The 20,526-nt window shown below is 40.4% G+C and overlaps 1 protein-coding gene across 7 annotated transcripts in view; it reads left to right on the top strand.

Annotated features, from left to right (window-relative positions):
- LOC147004889 (protein DBF4 homolog A-like) overlaps positions 1-20,526 on the top strand; it is a 168,649-nt gene that overhangs the window by 23,213 nt on the left and 124,910 nt on the right. For 6 of the 7 annotated variants that reach the window (XM_085836450.1, XM_085836447.1, XM_085836446.1 and 3 more), the window contains one exon: positions 7,500-7,576. Coding sequence is in view for 3 of the 7 variants with exons in the window: in XM_085836447.1 (XP_085692573.1) it covers positions 7,500-7,576 (77 nt within the window). In the remaining 4 variants the exon portion in view is untranslated. Of the gene's footprint in view, positions 1-5,252; positions 5,341-7,499; positions 7,577-20,526 lie in introns of those variants that run through there. The other variant, XM_085836451.1, reaches the window with a different exon arrangement.

Here is a 20,526-nt window from a genome sequence, read left to right as displayed (position 1 = left end):
TTTACTTGAGGCAGTGGGGTAATGGGTAGGACGAAAGAGAGGCTACTTCTTATGATGTCCAAATAGGGCTAATATGTACAAGTGTTACTTGGGATTGGCTGTTTGTCTTTTATTAAACTGAAGATACTAGACTTCTAGGAATCCATCAACTGAGAGAGTATTCAAGAAACAAGAATAGCTAAAGATTCTGCTGCATACTTACAATCTTTTTAATAATGTTAATTACTTTTACAATTACGTTGCATAACACCACTTGGTTGGTAAGCTTCCTGGTCCATTACTAGTCATTAACTTATGCTCAGGTTGAAATCACTTAAGAACCTTCACTTTTGTCAATGTTTGACTTTACCATGAATGCTTTACTGCCGGCTTACTTTTTAAAATAACGTTGCTAATAAGGCAATCTTGAAAAATTGAATTTTAACCTCTGGCATATATAGGTTGGTTGGCTCTGGTTTGCTGACTTTAGATGATGTCAAAAGAAAAGGACAGGATGCCAAGAAGCTGAATTTATAGGGAACGTGGTGTTATATTAACTTCGTATTTAAATTTCAGATGTTTCTGTGAATAATAAACAGGTCCCAATCTGGAAATCATATCAAGTTCCTTGGGTCCTACAATTCTATGATTCATTTTTGAAATTAGAAATTAAAATTAACCTTATGTAATTATACCGATTTATTAAGGGTTTTTACCATCTAGATCGTTTGAAAAATATTATTACATTTTCCTTCTGCAGCCTTTGTTTCACAACTCCTATAGATTGTTAGCCATATTTTTCATACCTATGTCAACTATTCAGTGAAAATGGATATTTATTTATATATTAAATTGTAAGCCTGAGTTTCTAAACCTTTAATTAGACTGGTCTTAGAGCACACTTCATGTGTCAGATGAGGTCATACTGAGTTCTAAAACAGAGTTCTAAAACAGAAGTCCAAAACTTGTTCTTCACATTCAATTTTCTTTCTGTAGCCTCTAAAACTGCAGCTCAGAGATCATTCTCATGTCTCTAAGGATGTTTCTGTCACAATTATCACTTACCAGAAATCATGAAAACCTGCATGTATCTCTGAACCACAGAATGACAGCAAGGCCTTCAGGTAAGGTGGAGAGGCCTTCTGGGAGCTGGGTGCCAGGCCGGCCACCAACTGGTGTACTTGGAAGTGACTTTTGCCCATATGAGCCTCATTCTTCCTGTTTGTAAGATAAAAGGCTCCTGTGAGTCCAGTTCTAGGAATCTTTTCTGTACTATTCTGTAACGCTAAAGTGTTTTGACAGCTTTGAAAATAAGAAATGAAGAGCTGAGGTGGTAGTACTTTTGCCTTGGCTGTGCAAAGCTCTGTTTCAATGCCTCTACCCCTTAAGATCAAATTTTGTTTTTGCATAATAAGCATAAGTCCATTTTAGTAAATTTTTTTTGTGAAAGAAATATCCCTTAGATATAGTTGTCATCTTCTTGTCCTTGTCTTCCTCTTCCTCCTTCTTTTAGGTGCGTGTGGGGTGTGTGTGTGCTGGGGACTGAATCCATAACCTTGCTCATGGGAAGAATGCATTTCTCTGCTGAGCCACACACACGAAGGACTTCTGCTATTCCTAACTTTTCATCTTTAACGTAAAATTAATAAGTTGGTAGTCTACATGAGCTAGTTGTCTCCCCTCACACACTTTGTTTTCCTTCAACTTGTAAGGTTAAAGCTGAGGATGATCCTGCGTCATTAAAGCTGTGGGGAATAAGCTGGACTCTTTTTTTTTTATTAGATGTTTTCTTTATTTATATTTCAAATGCTATCCGGAAAGTTCCCTATACCCTCCTCCCACCTGGCTCCACTACCCACCCACTCCCGCTTCTTGGCCCTGGCGTTCCCCTGTACTGGGGCATATAAAGTTTGCAATACCAAGGGGCCTCTCCTCCCAATAAGGGCCGACTAGGCCATCCTCTGCTACATATGCAGCTAGAGACATGAGCTCTATGGGGTACTGGTTAGTTCATATTGTTGTTCCACCTATAGGGTTGCAGACCCCTTCAGCTCCTTGGGTGCTTTCTCTAGCTTCTCCATTGGGGGCCCTGTGTTCCATCCTATAGATGACTGTGAGTATCTACTTCTGTGTTTGCCAGGCACTGGCATAGCCTCATATGAGACATAAGCTGGATTCTTAATGCTAGAGGACTCCACAGTGCAATTCTACTTAATGTATTACTTCTGCAGTGTAACCCAAGGAAGTACCTGCCTTTCCTGTTTGGATTACTTATCTACTAGACATATGAAGTCAGCTCCCAAATGCTAGAACACCACATAGAATGCAAAGATACTACACTTGCATTTATCTTACAGCCTGTGTGGTATTGTGGTTGGATGAGGTTTGACTGTGTCTCTCGAAGGTCCATGAGCTGCAATTATGGTCCCAACACTGGCTTGGCTGGAGCAGTGGATCCTATGAAATAGACATTGGACCTGGGGAGAGCTACTTAGGTCATAAGCATGGTGTGGCCAACTTATGTAGGCCTCCTCTGATTGAGTTAGTTCTCATGAGAGTGGTTCGTTTCTGAGACAGGGTCTCACCATGTAGCCCTGGATGCTCTAGAATTTGCTGTGTATACCAAGCTAACATCAAACTCCGAGGTCCTCCTGTTTTCGTGTCCTCGTCCCAAGTGTTGGGATTAAAGACACACTGTGACTGACCCACAAAAGTGGTGTTTTGTACAATGAGACCATTGCAGGTTCTTTGCCTGATTCATTATCACATGTTGTAGCCAGAGGTCCTTCGTGAGGCAGGTGTCTGGCCATCTGGCCATTTGGACTTGTCACCTATCAGAACTGTGAGCAACATAAACCTGTGATTGTATCTGTTACTCAGTGATGAGTATTTTGTTATAGCAACATAAAATGGAGTAATAATTCCCGAAGGCCTCTGTGTAGAATTTGATACTTGTGACCAAACAAGTGTCAACCCTGCTGCTGTGGATGCCTTGATTTGTAACCCAGCAATGGAGGAAAATATCATACAATATTGGTTCACTGAGTGTTTTGAATTTGTTTTAGCAGTGGTAGGGACCCTGTATCAATTCCCTGTTATGGTTATGACACCTTGCTCAAAACATAGTGTCTTAAAAAATTAAAAAAAAAAAAAAAAGTCCAGTCCTGTAGTTCTGGAAAGCATTGGCTGTCCTTCAGGAGGCTTTTCTTTTCAAACCTTTTTAAGTGTTTTCAGAGGTCATTGGATAACGTGATGTCTTCTCCTTCTGCCACGTGGGTGCTGAGGATTTACACAGGTCTCCAGCTTGGCAGCAAGTATCCCAACCACTGAGCTGTTACTATGGCTCGGTCTTTCAGGGGCCTGGAGGGACATTGGCTCCTTGAAGTCTCTGAAGGCTGCCCATGTGCCTGATCATGCCACCAATCTCACATTGCCCTGCTCTCTACTCAAATCAGCGCATTTTCTCCATTGTCTTCTTGCTCCCTCTTATAAAAGCTGATGTTATCAGACAGAAGCCCCCCTTGTGACCCAGGATAGTCTCCCCATAAGTTCTCAGCTTAATAGTTGCTTTTTATGACCCTTCTTTAAGGCCATGTATTCCCAGTCCTAGGGCAAGAGTGTGGACCTTGTGTAGGGCTGTTATTCTGCCTTCCTGTCATTGCTGTACCTCACTGACTTACTACCACAGAAAGGTCTTCTGAGACCACCCCGAGACCAGCATCTGTTTTATTAATTCTTTTTTTCCCACCTCACACCAGTCAGAATGGCTGAGATCAAAAACTCAGGTGAGAGCAGAAGCTGGTGAGGATGTGGAGAGAGAGGAACACTCCTCCATTGCTGGTGGGATTGCATGCTGGTACAACCACTCTGGAAATCAGGCTGGTGGTTCCTCAGAAAATTGGACATAGTATTACCTGAGGACCCAGGTATACAGAAAAATTTGTTGACTCTTAAGAGAGTGGTTATATTTTCTAAACTTATTTATTTTTAATCTAAGTGACAAGTCACTGTCTGTTTCTGTGTAGTAGGCAGGTAGAGCAGAAACTTGGTCAGTCTAACTCCTCCTAGCATGTGGAGTACTGTCAGAGAAGTTTGTTCAGCTCACCTTTTTGATTATGGCTTTTGAAAAATCACCTTGCCGGGTGGTGAAGGCACACACCTTTAATCTCAGCACTTGGGAGGCAGGGGCAGGTGTATTTCTGAGTTCGAGGCCAGCCTGGTCTACAAAGTGAGTTCCTGGACAGCCAGGGCTACACAGAGAAACCCTGTCTTGGAAAAAAACAAAAAAAAAAAAAATAAGAAGAAAAATCACCCTATGTATGTTATAATTGTATTAAGTAATACACACTTAAAAATGTTTAAACCTTAGTTAAAATAAGATTTCCTTTTATTTCCTTTGAATTTAAGTTTTCCCTTGACTGAGGCCTGTAGAAACAATAAACAAAAACATACAAAAACACATATTAAAAAGGAACTTCAGGAAGAAAATTTATAAAAATCAGACTGAATTACCCTGTGAAAACTGAATAGTACTACAGGGTATTATGTTAAGTGAGGTAAGCCATGCAGAAAGACAAGTACTTATTATCGTTTCTCACTTATGATAGCTTAAAATGTTAGTCTAGAAGAAGAGGAAGAGGGGGAGGGAAGGAGGGAGGAGGAGAAGGAGGAGGAGAGAAAGGAGGGAAAGAAAGAAGAGGAGGAGGAGGGAGAGAGAGAAGAGTAGGGGGAGGAAGAAGAGGAGGAGGGAGAGGAGGAGAAGGAGGGGGAGGAAGAAGAGGAGGAAGTGGGAAGGGGAGGAGGAGGAAGTGGGAAGGGGAGGAGGAGAGAGAGTCATAATAGTAATTATTAAAGCCAGGAAAAAAGGAGTGAAAAGGAGCTATCAGGGGGTTGTATAACAGGTACCGCACACATACAGTGGAGTAATGAGCTCTTCTGTACTGTAGGATGATGGGAGTTCACAGTAAGCTCTTAGATATTTTATGAAAAATTATAGGAGAAGAGCTCAGAGGCTCCAAATATTAAGAACTGGTAAGGAAATAGAAATTATCATCACCCTGATATAATTTTATAAAAATGTTTTGAAATATTACACTGTACCTTGGACAGATAAGCAATTATCACATGCTAATTATCAAGGAAAAAAGAATTAGAATGAACAAAAACAGTAACTACATTACTGAAATTAATGGTAGTGGTACCGGACTCTGAGCTATCAAACCAACGTAGCCTGTTCACCACAGATTTATGATGTTAATATTGACAATTCAGAGGATACGGAGATAAAAGCTGTTACAGTCACATAAGGGCCTGGAAGAGGACAAGAGGGAAAGTTTCATTTCAATTGAGACATCAGTTCTGGTAAGTAGGCCTTTCCTGATGTAGTTCCCAAAACATGATCTTAGTGCTTCAGGAAGCCCAAGGAGCTTTGAGGCAGAAATAAACTGTCTATTGACCTGGCATTTAGATCGAGCAGGCCTAATGGGAAGACTGCATCTAGAAAGCAGGTAATTTGTAGTCACATCATGGTTTACTTGGGCATCCAGGTGATTAATAAGACAGCCTGTTAGTGAGAAATACTAACAGAATACTCCAGAAATACTGAGTCAGCGCCTAGTGCTGGACAGCACCAATTCCTTGATTTCATCCTGCTCTGCAGTGAGGAGAGAGATGGAAGACTATGGGAGAGGAGTGTTGTGGACTGAACCGGGCCTTCCAAAAATTCATGTACTGGAGCTGTTACCTCGTGTGGCTATACATGAAGACAGGGTTTTTAAAAGAGGAGATTCAGGTTAAATGAGGTCATCCAGCTGGGGTCCCTAATCCAAGAGGACTCCTGTCCTCAGGGCAAAGAGGAGTGACTCTGAGAGTTCACACAGGAAGACTGCATGAGGACATGGTGAGGCCACACAGACGACTTGGGAGAAACTGAACCTGTCAGCCTCTGTCCAGGGACACCCATCCTCCAGAACTGTGGATAAGGGACTCTGTTATTTAAGTCACCCCACCTGTGGGCTTCTGTTAGGGCCTCTGTGGCAGTTTCTAGGCTGAGTCCTGAGATTCAGATAAGGTTGTTTTCTGGAAACTGCCTAGGGCAAGGGTCTGGTACAGAAAAGCTCTCAGGAGAAGTCGTGAGTAAAAGATACAGGCAATGTTGTTCTTTTGAACTAGAGAATAGATGAAAGAAGTCCATGTGGACAGGGTGCAGGGAAGAGCACTGTGCTTGCTTGGGGTGGGCAGGAGCTGTTGCTGTGGTAGAAAAGCAAGGCTCTTTGATAGAACAGGGAGTTGTAAGGAGTGACTCCAAGGACACTGGTAAGTGAAGGAAAGCAGGGCTTGGTGGTACCTGGAGTTGGCTGTGAGGAGTTGGAAGAGTTGTGCTTGACTGACTGACGAGGCTGAAGGAATCTGAACCCTTGCTTTTCCTGGTCAGAGGAGAACTGAGGGCTTAGAAACCGGTGTACAGGAGTCTCCCACCCACGTTCTTTCAGATGCTGTTCAGTCTTGTTGCCCCAGAAAGCTCTTTTATTGCTAGTTAGGCCTCTTTTTTCACCACGTCCTGAATGTAGTGAGCGTGAAGTCCAGGGCTGGTTGCAGCCCCACTGATGCCCTGTTCTTGGATTGGCAACACTATCAGCCTCATTTGCTACATCAGGCTGCTGAAGTGGGTTCAGCTCTAACACAGTGTTCATTGTTTCTCTTCATGATAGCATTTATATATGTTTATTTTATTAGGCACATATGAAAAAACAGACCCGACAGCACACAAACATACAAACAGAAGAATAACCACTATAAAAATCTGGTAGTCCATAGTCTACTGCTTAGAGCTAGTGACTATTGGCACTGGGAGTGCAAGGAAAAAGCTGTTATGGTTCCTGTAGTTTATGGCCATGATCATCCAATATGCAAATATGAATATGATCAATAGGTACGTTTAGAGCCCCTGCTTGTTGTCAGAATTCGTAGGATGACACAATAAACAGTGATTATTTTTGTCAAAGAAACATTTTGGGGGGGTGATATTCTCAGGATGTACAAAATCTTAAAGTTTGCTCTTAGAAAGAGGTGGCAACGTCTTTGAAATTAGGTCTCACCACTTAGAACTGGAATGTTATTTTAAAGGTATACCTTAGAAGTTTGATGGAGGATTTTTTTTTTAATTTTAGTTTAACTGTCTTCCTTTAAGTATATTTACTGTATTACTTCACTCTTGAATGAAGCTTAATTTTGAAAGTGCTGCTCATAGACCAGAGAACAGGGCAGTAAAGTTGGATATGCAGTGTTTCCTGAAGAAAGACAAAGCAGAAAAGCAGGCTGATGGTAATTAACTTTGAGCTGGTGAGCACTCGGCTCCCAGGAAGGCCCACCGCTTTGCTCTAATATGCCGTCCTTTATCGTCCTCTCTGAACTGTTGTCTCATTTCTGATGCCAGGAGCCTTTCAGAAGCATCCTAGGAATGCTCACATCTGGTCACCACAGCTGCCTAGTAAATCTGCTTTACCTTTCTGATGTTGCAGCTGACGCACGTGGACAAGGCAAGCTTCCGGGTGGACGCCTTTGGAACCTCTTTCATTCTCGATGTCCTGCTGAACCAGTAAGTGCCTACTGCTGAGTTGTCTTCACATCAGATATGCTACCTAGGGACGTCAAGGTGTCCATGCTGCTGATAGTAGGAAATGAATGCACATTAGAAGTTGAACCATGTTACCAGCTCACTTTCAGAAATGTGGAATGGAAGGCAAGGGTTCTTCCAGCACCTGCATCATGAGAACATGTCCGACCTGAGTTTCCGATGGATGATAGATTAGGAAATACACTTAAGGCAGTAAAAGCCCCTTTCTCTCTGTGCGTGTGTGCTTGTATGTGGACATATCCATGTACATACGGGTTCATTCGTGTATAGGTGGGTCTGGAGCTCAGAGGACAATTGGTGGAATTCGGTTCTTACTGTTTGGGTCCTAGCCATTGAAATCAGACCCTCAGGCTTGGTAGCAGGCACCGTGGCCTGCTGAACTGCTGAGCCATCTTAACTGTTTCATTCTTGTGGTTTTTGAGAGAAAGGGTCGGGGAAAGAGAGAGGGACTTTTTACTCATGTGCATTCTGTCCAACTTGCTTATGTTCTTTGAAAAATTCTTCATGTAAAACCACATATGACCATATTTACCAGAACAAAAATAAGAAGCTTATAATGCTGAGAGAAAAGTAGATTTTAAAAAAGATATGGTATGAAGATATTAGAAAATGTTTTTCTTTTTGGCCTGGTATCTATACTAAATGTAGGTGGTACATGGCTATTTCCTTTTTAAATTTTTCTTTACTCTTGAATTTATACATATGTATAATGAAATACTGTATAATCTTAACCATAATTACTCAGTTTTTATACCCCTACTTCTCTATTTCTCATATTACCTCAGCACATTCTTTTCCCGACTTTGTGCCCCCTTAAATTACAAACTGAATCTAGTTAGTACCGTTCATATATGCATGGACATGGGACTGTTCACTGGAGCACAAGCATCCTACCAGTGGCCACATCTCAGAAATGATTGTCCAACTCTCAGCAACATACTACCACTGACTACTCAGTAATCCCTGACAATACCTATGCTGGTGTTTTGGCTGGCTTGATCTTACGAGGACGTACGCAGGTGACTCCGGCTGCCGTTGGTTCATGGGTGCACATGTGTATCATAGTCACTTGCTATGGTGAAGAGACACCATGACCAAAGTAACTCTTATAAAAGAAAGCATTAAACTGAGGGCTCGCTTAGAGCTTTAGAGGTTCTCCCATTATTACCATCATGGCAAGGAACACGCTCATTGCAAGCATACTTGATGCTGGAGAAGTAGCTAAGTGTTCTACATCCTGGTCGGCAGGCAGCAGGCAGAGAGAGATGCTGGGTCTGTTGTGAGCTTTTTGAAACCTTCAAGCCCACCTCCAGTGACACACTCCATAAGCCCACCTCCAACAAGGCCACACCTCATAATTCTTTTAATCTTTCTCATAGTACCATTCTCTGGTGTCTGAGCATTCTAATATATGAGCCATTGGGGGAATTTCTTATTCAAACCACCACAGTCTACAAGACAGCATTCCATAGCGCTCTTCCCCATCCTCCAGCTCTTATGTCTTCTTCTACCTAGTTTTCTAAGATGTTCCTTTGTGTGTGTGTATGCGTGTGTGTGTGTGTGTGTGTGCATGTGTGTGTATATGTGTGTGTGTGTGCATGTGTGTGTGTGTGAGGCATGATAATGTAGACATCCTGTTTGGGTTGAGCACTAAGTCTCATATTCTTGGTGCTTTGACAAGTTATGTATCTCTCCACTGACTGCTGACCAATGATAAAGAAATTTCTATGACCCAAGTTAAGAGCAGCCAGGGTCTATGGGTATAAACATATAAGCACAGATATTTAGAAAGCATTTTAACATCATGACCATTGATGTTAAGAATATAACCGTAGAAGGTTTTACTCAGGGCTGGTCACTTCCTAGCCATGGGCTAAATAATTTTTACACTCTCAGAAAAGGAATTTCATTTCGTGGAGCAGGACTGAAGTCTGGTCACAGCGTTATGACTTACTCCACACCAGTTGCATTGTTATTGCACCATGGGGCACAACTTGCCTTCAGGTTGGAGTTGCAGCGTGCAGAGCAAGGGTAAAGCCATGATGTGTTTTCGCCCCCATCAGCCTAGGTAGCACCTTACAGCATGGCCCATGATGGACATCAGGAAATTTCTTGCTTATATTTTGATTACTTTCTCTGTCTGATAGCCAAAGTGTGTGTATGCATGTGTGTATGTGCGCTTGTGTGTATACACATGTGAGCATGTGTGTGTGTGTGCACACGTGTGCATATGTATATGCACGTGCACATACATATATTGTGTGCATGTGTGTTGTTTTCATCAATAGGGTCTTACAGTCCAGTAAATCCTCATAAGTAATGGGAACAAGAGCACAGCTAAATGGCAATAGTCTCTGTTACTTTTCAGATTTCTGGGTTCTCCCTGACCAAATAACTTGTAGGGAGGCATCTCACGACTTATATTGCAACTTATACGTAATAACCCATGAAGTCTATCAGTGAGCCAATTGTCTATTAAATACCGGGTATTCCATTTTAACTCCTTTTTTAAAAGTTATGTTTTGGAACTAGCTTACTTATTAGCAGGTTCTGTAGGCTTTTTCACACAGCATTAATTTTGCATACCCTACTCCACACTGCTCTTCTCCCTGTGCCCTGCCCTCATCCCCATTTCATTCATCAACTTGCATGATTATCCACTCACAAGACATTTTACATTTCACCTGTGTTCTTCTGTCCCTCCAATTATTACCTTTTAGCTGGTTTGTGAGATAGGGGACGTCTATGTGGTTTAACTCCTTAGGGTGAGCCCTCCCTTCACTCCCCCTGTTTAATCCCTGGTCATCCAACTTCCCTATTTTAGTTTTACCTAAAGCGAATCTCCTGCTTTCCATCTTGCAAGCACCTCCCAAAGCTCTGTCTAGTTTCCCGGTTTATGCTTGTGCTGCAAGTTAAACACCCAGAAGAGAAGGTTTGAAGGCATGGTCTGCATGTGAGAGGACAGAGCATTTGTCTTCCTGGGCCTGAGCAGTTACCTTATTCAGTATACTTTTTTTTCTAATTCCATTCATTTAGGCAAATTTTATGATGTAATTTTTCTTTACAACTTAGCAACATTGTATTGTACATAGGTGCTGTATTTTTTTATCCGTCCATCTCTTGGTACATGTATAGGTTGATTTCATTCTCGAGCTATTGTAAATAGAATGACAGAGGAAATAATGTGAAAGTGGCTCTGTAGTTGAGTATAAAGTGTGTTAGTAGCTATTTTTTCTATTCTGTAAAAAACAGGTTTTTTTCTACCTCATTTTTAAGTAGAAGTTTTGTTTTATTTTATTTTATTTTTATTGATTTCATGGTTTCAGTTTATCTCACTGCTGAGGTTCTATTGGTTTAGAAAGAAGGAAAGTAGAAATTGAATTTGCTTTTTAAAAGCTTTGGGCTCTTCTCTCATGAAGGAATTCAAGGACTCTGGAACAAAGGAAAATTTTTTTCTTTTACTACAAGAAAATGTGTAGCTGCATATCAGTTGCAGAATAGATTTAATTATACTTATTTTTAGGTTGAAATTGAAGAAAAGGAATCATTATGTAACATTCCTTCCAAACAGACAGTAAGCCAGATTATCTATAATCAGATTATACAAGAGTTCATTCACCCTTTGGGTTGTAGTTTTGCAGAAGGCATTTTAAAAATTTAGAAAGGCTAAAAGCAAGAAACACAGCCAGTCCCTGTTTTGTCAGAGTTATTAAGGTTAGCGAGTGGCTTCCTTCATGGGTCATGGCTATGAAATTTCACTCTTTAGGACAGATACATTAATAACAGCAAACATATGGCCTCCTCTGCTATGATTAGTCCTAAGGCTAAACTGGAACTTCCGAAGGTCGGCAAAGGATAGAAGAAGGCTCAATAAAGACATCCAACATATTATCTGAGCAGTCCAGGCTGAGTCTTTTCCTGTAAATTACTCAACTGTTTTTTAACGAGTGAATAATTAAACAGAATAGTGGGAACTTTTTCTTTTCTATTCCCTGAGCGTTTTATGACAGGTTACCTGTCAAAATGACCCCTCTATCAACAGACCACAGAGAAGCAAATGCCACAAGCAGAGAGATGGGCTCTACTGGAATGTGACACCTAAGCAAGCATTAGAAAGAACTCCTTGTCTGAAGTCCTTGTTTTTGGAAGAGATGCTCTTGTGCAGCTCTCAGGTCTGGGATGATCCAACTCCAAGATGTAGACGTGGGTCTTGTTATTATTATGGACTCTTTCCCTCTCCTTATTTCAGTAACATCCAAACACTTTCTCTCTCACACTGTGTGCCTTAGTCCAATCTTTTTATTTTCTCTTTCACCGAAGGGATGGTACCTAAGACTTGGAGGAGCTGACCACACTGAATGGAAGACAGCAGGGGTGCTGGGGTTGGGGTGGGGAAATCAAGGGCAGGAACAGAACACTCAGATTTTGGTCAAATGGGCAAGTTCAGACTTGCCAATTAGGAACATTATGCCTTCTTTCCATTGTAGCCTTGAATTTATAGGAAAAATAGGGGTCCAGATACATAAAAGACATGATATGTATTCAACTGGGAGAAAAAGCTAGTTCAGGAAGTCCTCCCCCTCCCCCTCCCTCTCCCTCTCCCCCTCCCCTCCCCCTCCTCTCCCCCTCCCCCTCCCCCTCCCCTTTTCATGTGTATATGTTATATGTGTATGTGTAGTCCCTCTATTTTGTTCCTGCCTTATACTATTATCATGTTATATCCTACAGATCTAAACCTTATGTCTATCCATTCTCTTGATCTTTGGCATTTATATCCTCCTCCATGTTTTTAGTTGTGATGAATAATGTTTCTTTGGATATTTTCCTACACAACTTATATTTTTCTCTTGAGTAAATATCCAAAAGTAAAATTATCAGGTCATATAGTCCCTTTCTTGCTAGAAAAATGCTCAAGTGTTTTCTCTAGTGGACTTTTGACATTTTAGTTGTGGTATGACATGTGCTTCTTTCTGTGAATGCTATGTCTAGTGTAAAGAATTACTAAGGTTTTAGATTTTTGTATTGTCTATTGCAAATCTGGAAAGACTTCTATATTTTCTTTTTTCCATTTTTTATTAGTTATTTTATTTATTTACATTTCAAATGTCATCCTCCTTCCCAGTTTCCCCTCCACAACCCCCCCCAGCCCGTTCCCCCTCCCCCTGCCTCTATGAGGGTGCTCCATCACCTGCCCACCCACTCCTGCCTCAGCACCCTAGCATTCTCCTACCCTGGGTCATTGAGCCTCCACAGAACCAAGGGGCTCCCCTCCCAATGATGCCCGATCAGGCAGTCTTCTACTAGATATCCAGCTAGAGCCATGGATACTCTTTGGCTGGTGGTTTAGTCCCTGGGAGCTCTGGGAGGGTCTGGTTGGTTGATATTGTTGTTCTTCCTATGGGGTTGCAAACCCCTTCAGCTACTTCTATAATATCATTTCTTTTCTTTTCTTTTTTTTTTGTGTTGAGTTTTTATACTGAGACTTCTTTATTTTTTATTGGATATTTTCTTTATTTACATTTCAAATGTTATGCCCTTTTCTTGTTCCTGCTTCTATGAGGATGTTCCCCATCCACCCACTCCCACCTTTGGGTCCGTGAATTCAATGGCTATAATCTTATTATGCTTCCTTGATTCAAAGTGAAACTTTTCCTTAGAAATAGATATTGAGCTTTTGAAACCTCTGCAGGCAAGAGTCTCCCATTGACAGAATACCCTAAGGAGCTATATGTGGACCATGGACCTCACATATTTTATCCTTAGCACAAGCATATTTCATTTCTGTTTTTGTTCATTTGTTTCTTTGCTTGTTTTCTCTCTTTTGTTTTGTAAGCAGGGTTTTGATATCTATCCCAGGTGGCCTCCAACTTCCTCCTAACCCTCCTGTTACATTCTGAGTGGTGGGATTGTAGTGTGCATTGATGGCCTGCTTCCATGATTATTAGCTTCCTCTTCCTTACCACCACCACCTCCACTGTCACCATCATGAGAGGTTGTAGTTTTAAACCATAAGCCCCCAAACTAAGATTTTGTTAGTATAGGTGTAGTTTCCTCGAATGCTAAGACATTCTTTGAACCATCCAGCATGGTTTGATTATTACTAGGTCTGCCTTAGGTTTCAAAGCCCAGAACTGAGGGAATTGGAAAGGAGGTACTGGAAAGGCCATTGGATCTGTCTGCTGTTGAGCCAGAGAGTGACTTGTAGAGAACAGACATTAAATACTAAAGCTAAGACCTGGGAAGTTATTTCTGAAAGGATGAAGTGAAGGACTTCTAGAGATTCAGAGGGGAGCTGGACCCTACACATCTTTCTATTACTGGTTCACATAAACTTTCTGTTGTTTTGTTCATTATTAAAAATATAGCCTTAACGTCTGGAATAATGACATATGACTATAATTCTAGTAGGCAGGAAACTGGGGTAAGAGAATTGTGAGTTGTAAATTAAGGTCCACCTGGGTTATCTAATCAGAGACTATGCCTACAAAATGGGAATAATCATCCATAGGAAAGCCATAATGAAGTCCATTACTTTATACTATTATGATATATATATATATATATATTAATAAAAAGAAGATACAGCTATTACTTGATATTTTTAGCATTATCTTCTCTTTTTAACTGATAAGAAAATAAGAAAATCTGGAGGTTATAGCATGCTTATGAGCATATTATTTAAATTTGTAGATAAAAATAAAGAGGCATTTAATAAAAGCAAGGCCATAGTCAGGTTGTCAAGGAAGATAGCATAGAAATACTATTTTCATGTTTGAAATGATTTCTGTATATATTTTTCATTTATACATGTATTAGATCAGTTGAAAATGTATTTGATAGATTCAGTCAGTACTTTAAATGTGCAACAGTGAAACCTGCATTACAATTAAATGGTTTTGCAGAATTGAATAGATGCCCTTTTCATTTTTTACAGTGATTAGAGGACATATTGCACACTGTATCATCAGCATTCTCTGCTATCTATCAACAAGATGCCAAATGATTTAATCCTGCCAATTACCGAGCAGTGGTAGTAGGACAGATGCACAATAGTTTTAGTCTATATGGACAATACAACTAATTGAATTTCTTAGACATAGTATATCTTAATTGTATGCTATTGCTGCTGAGGTGTGGTATGGACAGTGGCCCAGGGTGGTGCACATCTGTGTTCCCATTTGTTTGGGAAACTAAGGAGGAAGAGTTACTTGAGCTGGTGAGTTCAATGAAACATTGGCAAATTTGTCTGAAAAACAAAGATAGTAATGTATTACCAAAGCCAAAACCAAACCAAAGTGTTCTCCAAAACAACAAAATATATTGGATGAATAAAATATTTTTTGAAATAAAAGATGTATGTGCAAATAACTCTTTCTGTTTTCTAGTTACTATTGAGTTGTAGAGGAAGGTACAGAGTATGCTTTATATATATATTGTGTTTTAATTAGGCATTTTCCTCAGTTACATTTCCAGTGCTATCCCAAAAGTCCCCCATACCCTCCCCCCACTCCCCTACCCACCCACTCCCACTTTTTGGCCCTGGCGTTCCCCTGTACTGGGGCATATAAAGTTTGCATGTCCAATGGGCCTCTCTTTCCAGTGATGGCCGACTAGGACATCTTTCGAAACATATGCAGCTAGAGTCAAGAGCTCCGGGGTTCTGGTTAGTTCATATTGTTGTTCCACCTATAGGTTTACCCTTTAGCTCCTTGGGTACTTTCTCTAGCTCCTCCTTTGGGGGCCCTGTGATCCATCCAATAGCTGACTGTGAGCATCCACTTCTGTGTTTGCTAGGCCCTGGCATAGTCTCACAAGAGACAGCTATATCTGGGTCCTTTCAGCAAAATCTTGCTAGTGTATGCAATGGTGTCAGCGTTTGGAGGCTGATTATGGGATGGGTCCCGGGGTATGGCAGTCTCTAGATGGTCCATCCTTTTGACACAACTCCAAACTTTGTCTCTGTAACTCCTTCCATGGGTGTTTTGTTCCCAATCCTAAGAAGGTGCAAAGTGTCCACACTTTGGTCTTCGTTCTTCTCGAGTTTCATGCGTTTAGCAAATTGTATCTTATATCTTGGGTATTCTAAATTTCTGGGCTAATATCCACTTATCAGTGAGTACATATTGTGCGAGTTCTTTTGTGATTGGTTTACCTCACTCAAGATGATGACCATCTTTGGCAGAGAAGCATCCTTCTCTGCCAAAAGGTCCATCCTTTTGCCTAGGAATTTCATAAATTCATTGTTTTCAATAGCTGAGTATACTCCATTGTGTAAATGTACCACATTTTCTGTATCCATTCCTCTGTTGAGGGGCATCTGGGTTCTTTCCAGCTTCTGGCTATTATAAATAAGGCTGCTATGAACATAGTGGAGCATGTGTCCTTCTTACCGGTTGGGACATCTTCAGGACATATGCCCAGGAGAGGTATTGTGGGATCCTCTGGTAGTACTATGTCTAATTTTCTGAGGAACTGCCACACTGATTTCCAGAGTGGTGGTACAAGCTTGCAATCCCGCCAACAATGGAGGAGTGTTCCTCTTTCTCCACATCCTCGCCAGTATCTGCTGTCACCTGAATTTTTGATCTTAGCCATTCTGACTGGTGTGAGGTGGAATCTCAGGGTTGTTTTGATTTGCATTTCCCTGATGATTAAGGATTTTGAACATTTTTTTCAGGTGCTTCTCTGCCATTCGGTATTCCTCAGGTGAGAATTCTTTGTTCAGCTGTGAGCCCCATTTTTTAATGGTGTTATTTGATTTTTCTGGAGTCTACCTTCTTGAGTTCTTTATATATATTGGATATTAGTCCCCTATCTGATTTAGGATAGGTAAAGAACCTTTCCCAATCTGTTGGTGATCTTTTTGTCTTATTGATGGTGTCTTTTGCATTGCAGAAGCTTTGCAACTTTATTAGGTTCCATTTGTAGATTCTCGATCTTACAGCACAAGCCATTGCTGTTTTATTCAGGAATTTTTCCCCTGTACCCATATCTCAAGGCTTTTCCATACTTTCTCCTCTATAAGTTTCAGTGTCTCTGGTTTTATGTGGAGTTCCTTAGTCTACTTGGATTTGACTTTAGTACAAGGAGATAGGAATGGATCAATTTGCATTCTTCTACATGATAACTGCCAGTTGTGCCAGCACCATTTGTTGAAAATGCTGTCTTTTTTCCACTGGATGGTTTTAGCTCCCTTGTCAAAGATCAGTTGACCATAAGTGTGTGGGTTCATCTCTGGGTCTTCAATTCTGTTCCATTGCTCTACTTGTCTGTCACTATACCAGTACTGTGCAGTTTTTACCACAATTGCTCTGTAGTACAGCTTTAGGTCAGGCATGGTGATTCCCCCAGAGGTTCTTTTATCCTTGAGAAGAGCTTTTGCTATCCTAGGTTTTTTCTTATTCCAGATGAATTTGCCGATTGCCCTTTCTAATTCGTTGAAGAATTGAGTTGGATTTTGATGGGGATTGCATTGAATCTGTAGATTGCTTTTGGCAAGATAGCCATTTTTACAATGTTGATCCATTTACAATGCCAATCCATGAGCATGGGATATCTTTCTATCTTCTGAGATCTTCTTTAATTTCTTTCTTCAGAGACTTGATGTTCTTATCATAGAGATCTTTCACTTCCTTAGTTAGAGTCACGCTAAGGTATTTTATTTTATTTGTGACTATTGAGAAGGGTGTTGTTTCCCTAATTTTTTCTCAGCCTGTTTATCGTTTGTGTACAGAAAGGCCATTGACTTTGTTGAGTTAATTTTATATCCAGCTACTTCATTGAAGCTGTTTATCAGGTTTAGGAGTTCTCTGGTGGAGTTTTTAGGGTCACTTATATATACTATCATATAATCTGCAAAAAGTGATATTTTGAGTTTTCCTTTCCAATTTGTATCTCCTTGATCTCCTTTTGTTGTCAAATTGCTCTGGCTAGGACTTCAAGTACAATGTTGAATAGGTAGGGAGAGAGTGGACAGCCTTGTCTAGTCCCTGATTTTAGTGGGATTGCTTCCAGCTTCTCACCATTTACTTTGATGTTGGCTACTGGATTGCTGTAGATTGCTTTTATCATGGTTAGGTATGCGCCTTGAATTCCTGATGTTTCCAAGACTTTTATCATGAATGGGTGTTGGATTTTGTCAAATGCTTTCTCTGCACCTAAGGAGATGATTATGTGGTTTTTGGATTTCTTCAGGATCTGTTGTTATATCTCCCTTTTCATTTCTGATTTTGTTAATTAGGATGTTTTCCCTGTGCCCTCTAGTTAGTCTGGCTAAGGGTATATCTATCTTGTTGATTTTCTCAAAGAACCAGCTCCTAGATTGGTTGATTCTTTGAATAGTTCTTCTTGTTTTCCACTTGGTTGATTTCTCCCGAGTTTGATTATTTCCGAACATCTACTCCTCTGGGGTGAATTTCCTTCCTTTTCTTCTAGAGCTTTCAGGTGTGTTGTCAAGCTGCTAATGTGTGCTCTTTCTAGTTTCTTTTTGGAGGCACTCAGAGCTATGAGTTTTCCTCTTAGATATGCTTTCATGGTGTCCCATAATTTTTGGCCTGTTGTGGCTTCATTTTCATTAAACTCTAACAAGTCCTTAATTTCTTTCTTTATTCCTTCCTTGACCAAGGTATCGTTGAGAAGAGTGTTGTTCAGTTTCCATGTGAATGTTGGCTTTCTATTATTTATTTTGTTGTTGAAGATCAGCCTTACTCCATGTGATCTGATAGAATGCATGGGACAATTTCAATATTTTTGTATCTGTTGAGGCTTGTTTTGTGACCAATTATGTGGTCAGTTTTGGAGAAAGTACCATGAGGTGCTGAGAAGAAGGTATATCCTTTTATTTTAGGATATAATGTTCTGTAGATATCTGTTAGATCCATTTGTTTCATAACTTCTGTTAGTTTCACTGTTTAGTTTCTGTTTCCATGATCTGTCCATTGGTGAAAGTGGTGTGTTGAAGTCTTCCACTATTATTGTGTGAGATGCAATGTGTGCTTTGAGCTTTACTAAAGTTTCTTTAATGAATGTGGCTGTCCTTGTATTTGGAGCATAGATATTCAGAATTGAGAGTTCCTCTTGGAGGATTTTACCTTTGATGAGTATGAAGTGCCTCTCCTTGTCTTTTTTGATGACTTTGGGTTGGAAGTCGATTTTATTAGATATTAGAATGGCTACTCCAGCTTATTTCTTCAGACCATTTGCTTGCAAAATTGTTTTCCAGCCTTTCTTTCTGAGGTAATGTCTATTTTTTCTCTGAGATGAGTTTCCTGTAAGCAGCAAAATGTTGGGTCCTGTTTGTGTAGCCAGCCTGTTAATCTATGTCTTTTTATTGGGGATTTGAGTCCATTAATATTAAGAGATATTAAGGAAAAGTAATTGTTGTTTCCTATTATTTTTGTTGCTAAAGTTGGCATTCTGTTCTTCTGGCTGTCTTCTTTTAGGTTTGTTGAAGGATTACCTTCTTGCTTTTTCTAGGATGTGGTTTCCATCCTCGAATTGTTTTTTTTGTTTTTTTTTTTTCTGTTATCATCCTTTGAAGGGCGGGATTCGTGGAAAGATAATGTGTGAATTTGGTTTTGTTGTGGAATACTTTGGTTTCTCCATCTATGGTAATTGAGAATTTGGCTGGGTATAGTAGCCTGGGCTGGCATTTGTATTCTCTTAGTGTCTGTATAACATCTGTCCAGGCTCTGCTGGCTTTCATAGTTTCTGTTGAAATACTGGTGAAATTCTGATAGGCTTGCCTTTATATGTTACTTGATCTTTTTCCTTTACTGCTTTTAATATTCTATCTTTATTTAGTGCATTTGTTGTTCATATTATTATGTGTCGGTAGGAATTTCTTTTCTGGTGCAGTCTCTTTGGAGTCCTGTAGGCTTCTTGTATGTTCATGGGCATTTCTTTCTTTAGGTTTGGGAAGTTTTCTTCTATAAATTTGTTGAAGATATTTGCCCGTCCTTTGAGTTGAAAATCTTCATTCTCATCTACTCCTATTATCCCTAGGATTGGTCTTGTCATTGTGCCCTGGATTTCTTGGATGTTTTGAGTTAGGACCTTTTTTTTTTTTTTTTAAAGATTTATTTATTATATGTAAGTACACTGTAGCTGTCTTCAGACTCTCCAGAAGAGGGCGCCAGATCTCGTTGCGGATGTTTGTGAGCCACCATGTGGTTGCTGGGATTTGAACTCTGGACCTTCGGAAGAGCAGTCGGGTGCTCTTACCCACTGAGCCATCTCACCAGCCCCCGAGTTAGGATCTTTTTGCATTTTCCATTTTCTTTGATTGTTGTGCCTATGTTCTCTATGGAATCTTTTGCACCTGAGATTCTCTCTTCCATCTCTTGTATCCTGTTGCTGATGCTCGCATCTATGATTCCCAGATTTCTTTCCTAGGGTTTCTATCTCCAGCGTTGCCTCACTTTGGGTTTTCTTTATTGTGTCTACTTCCCTTTTTAGGTCTTGGATGGTTTTTTTTTTCAATTCAATCACCTGTTTGGTTGTGTTTTCCTGCAATTCTTTAAGGGATTTTTGTGCTTCCTCTTTAATGTCATCTACCCGTTTTTAGCAGTGTTCTCCTGTATTTCTTTATGTGAGTTATTAAAGTCCTTCTTGATGTCCTCTATCATCATCATGAGATATGCTTTTAAATCCGGGTCTAGTTTTCCGGTGTGTTGGGGTGCCCTGGACTGGGCGAAGTGGGAGTGCTGGGTTCTGATGATGGTGAGTGGTCTTGGTTTTTGTTAGTAAGATTATTACGTTTACCTTTTGCCATCTGGTAATCTCTGGAATTAGTTATTATAGTTGTCTCTGTTTAGAGATTGTTCCTCTGGTGATTCTGTTACCTTCTATCAGCAGACCTGGGAACTAGCTCTCTCTCCTCTGAGTTTCAGTGGTCAGAGCACTCTCTGCAG

Source organism: Mus caroli, unplaced genomic scaffold (genome assembly GCF_978045245.1).
Source record: "Mus caroli unplaced genomic scaffold, Mus_caroli_1 scaffold_4, whole genome shotgun sequence".
NCBI lineage: Eukaryota > Metazoa > Chordata > Mammalia > Rodentia > Muridae > Mus > Mus caroli.
Note: the sequence above shows the minus strand (reverse complement) of the source record. Positions and strands in the feature narration are given on the sequence as shown.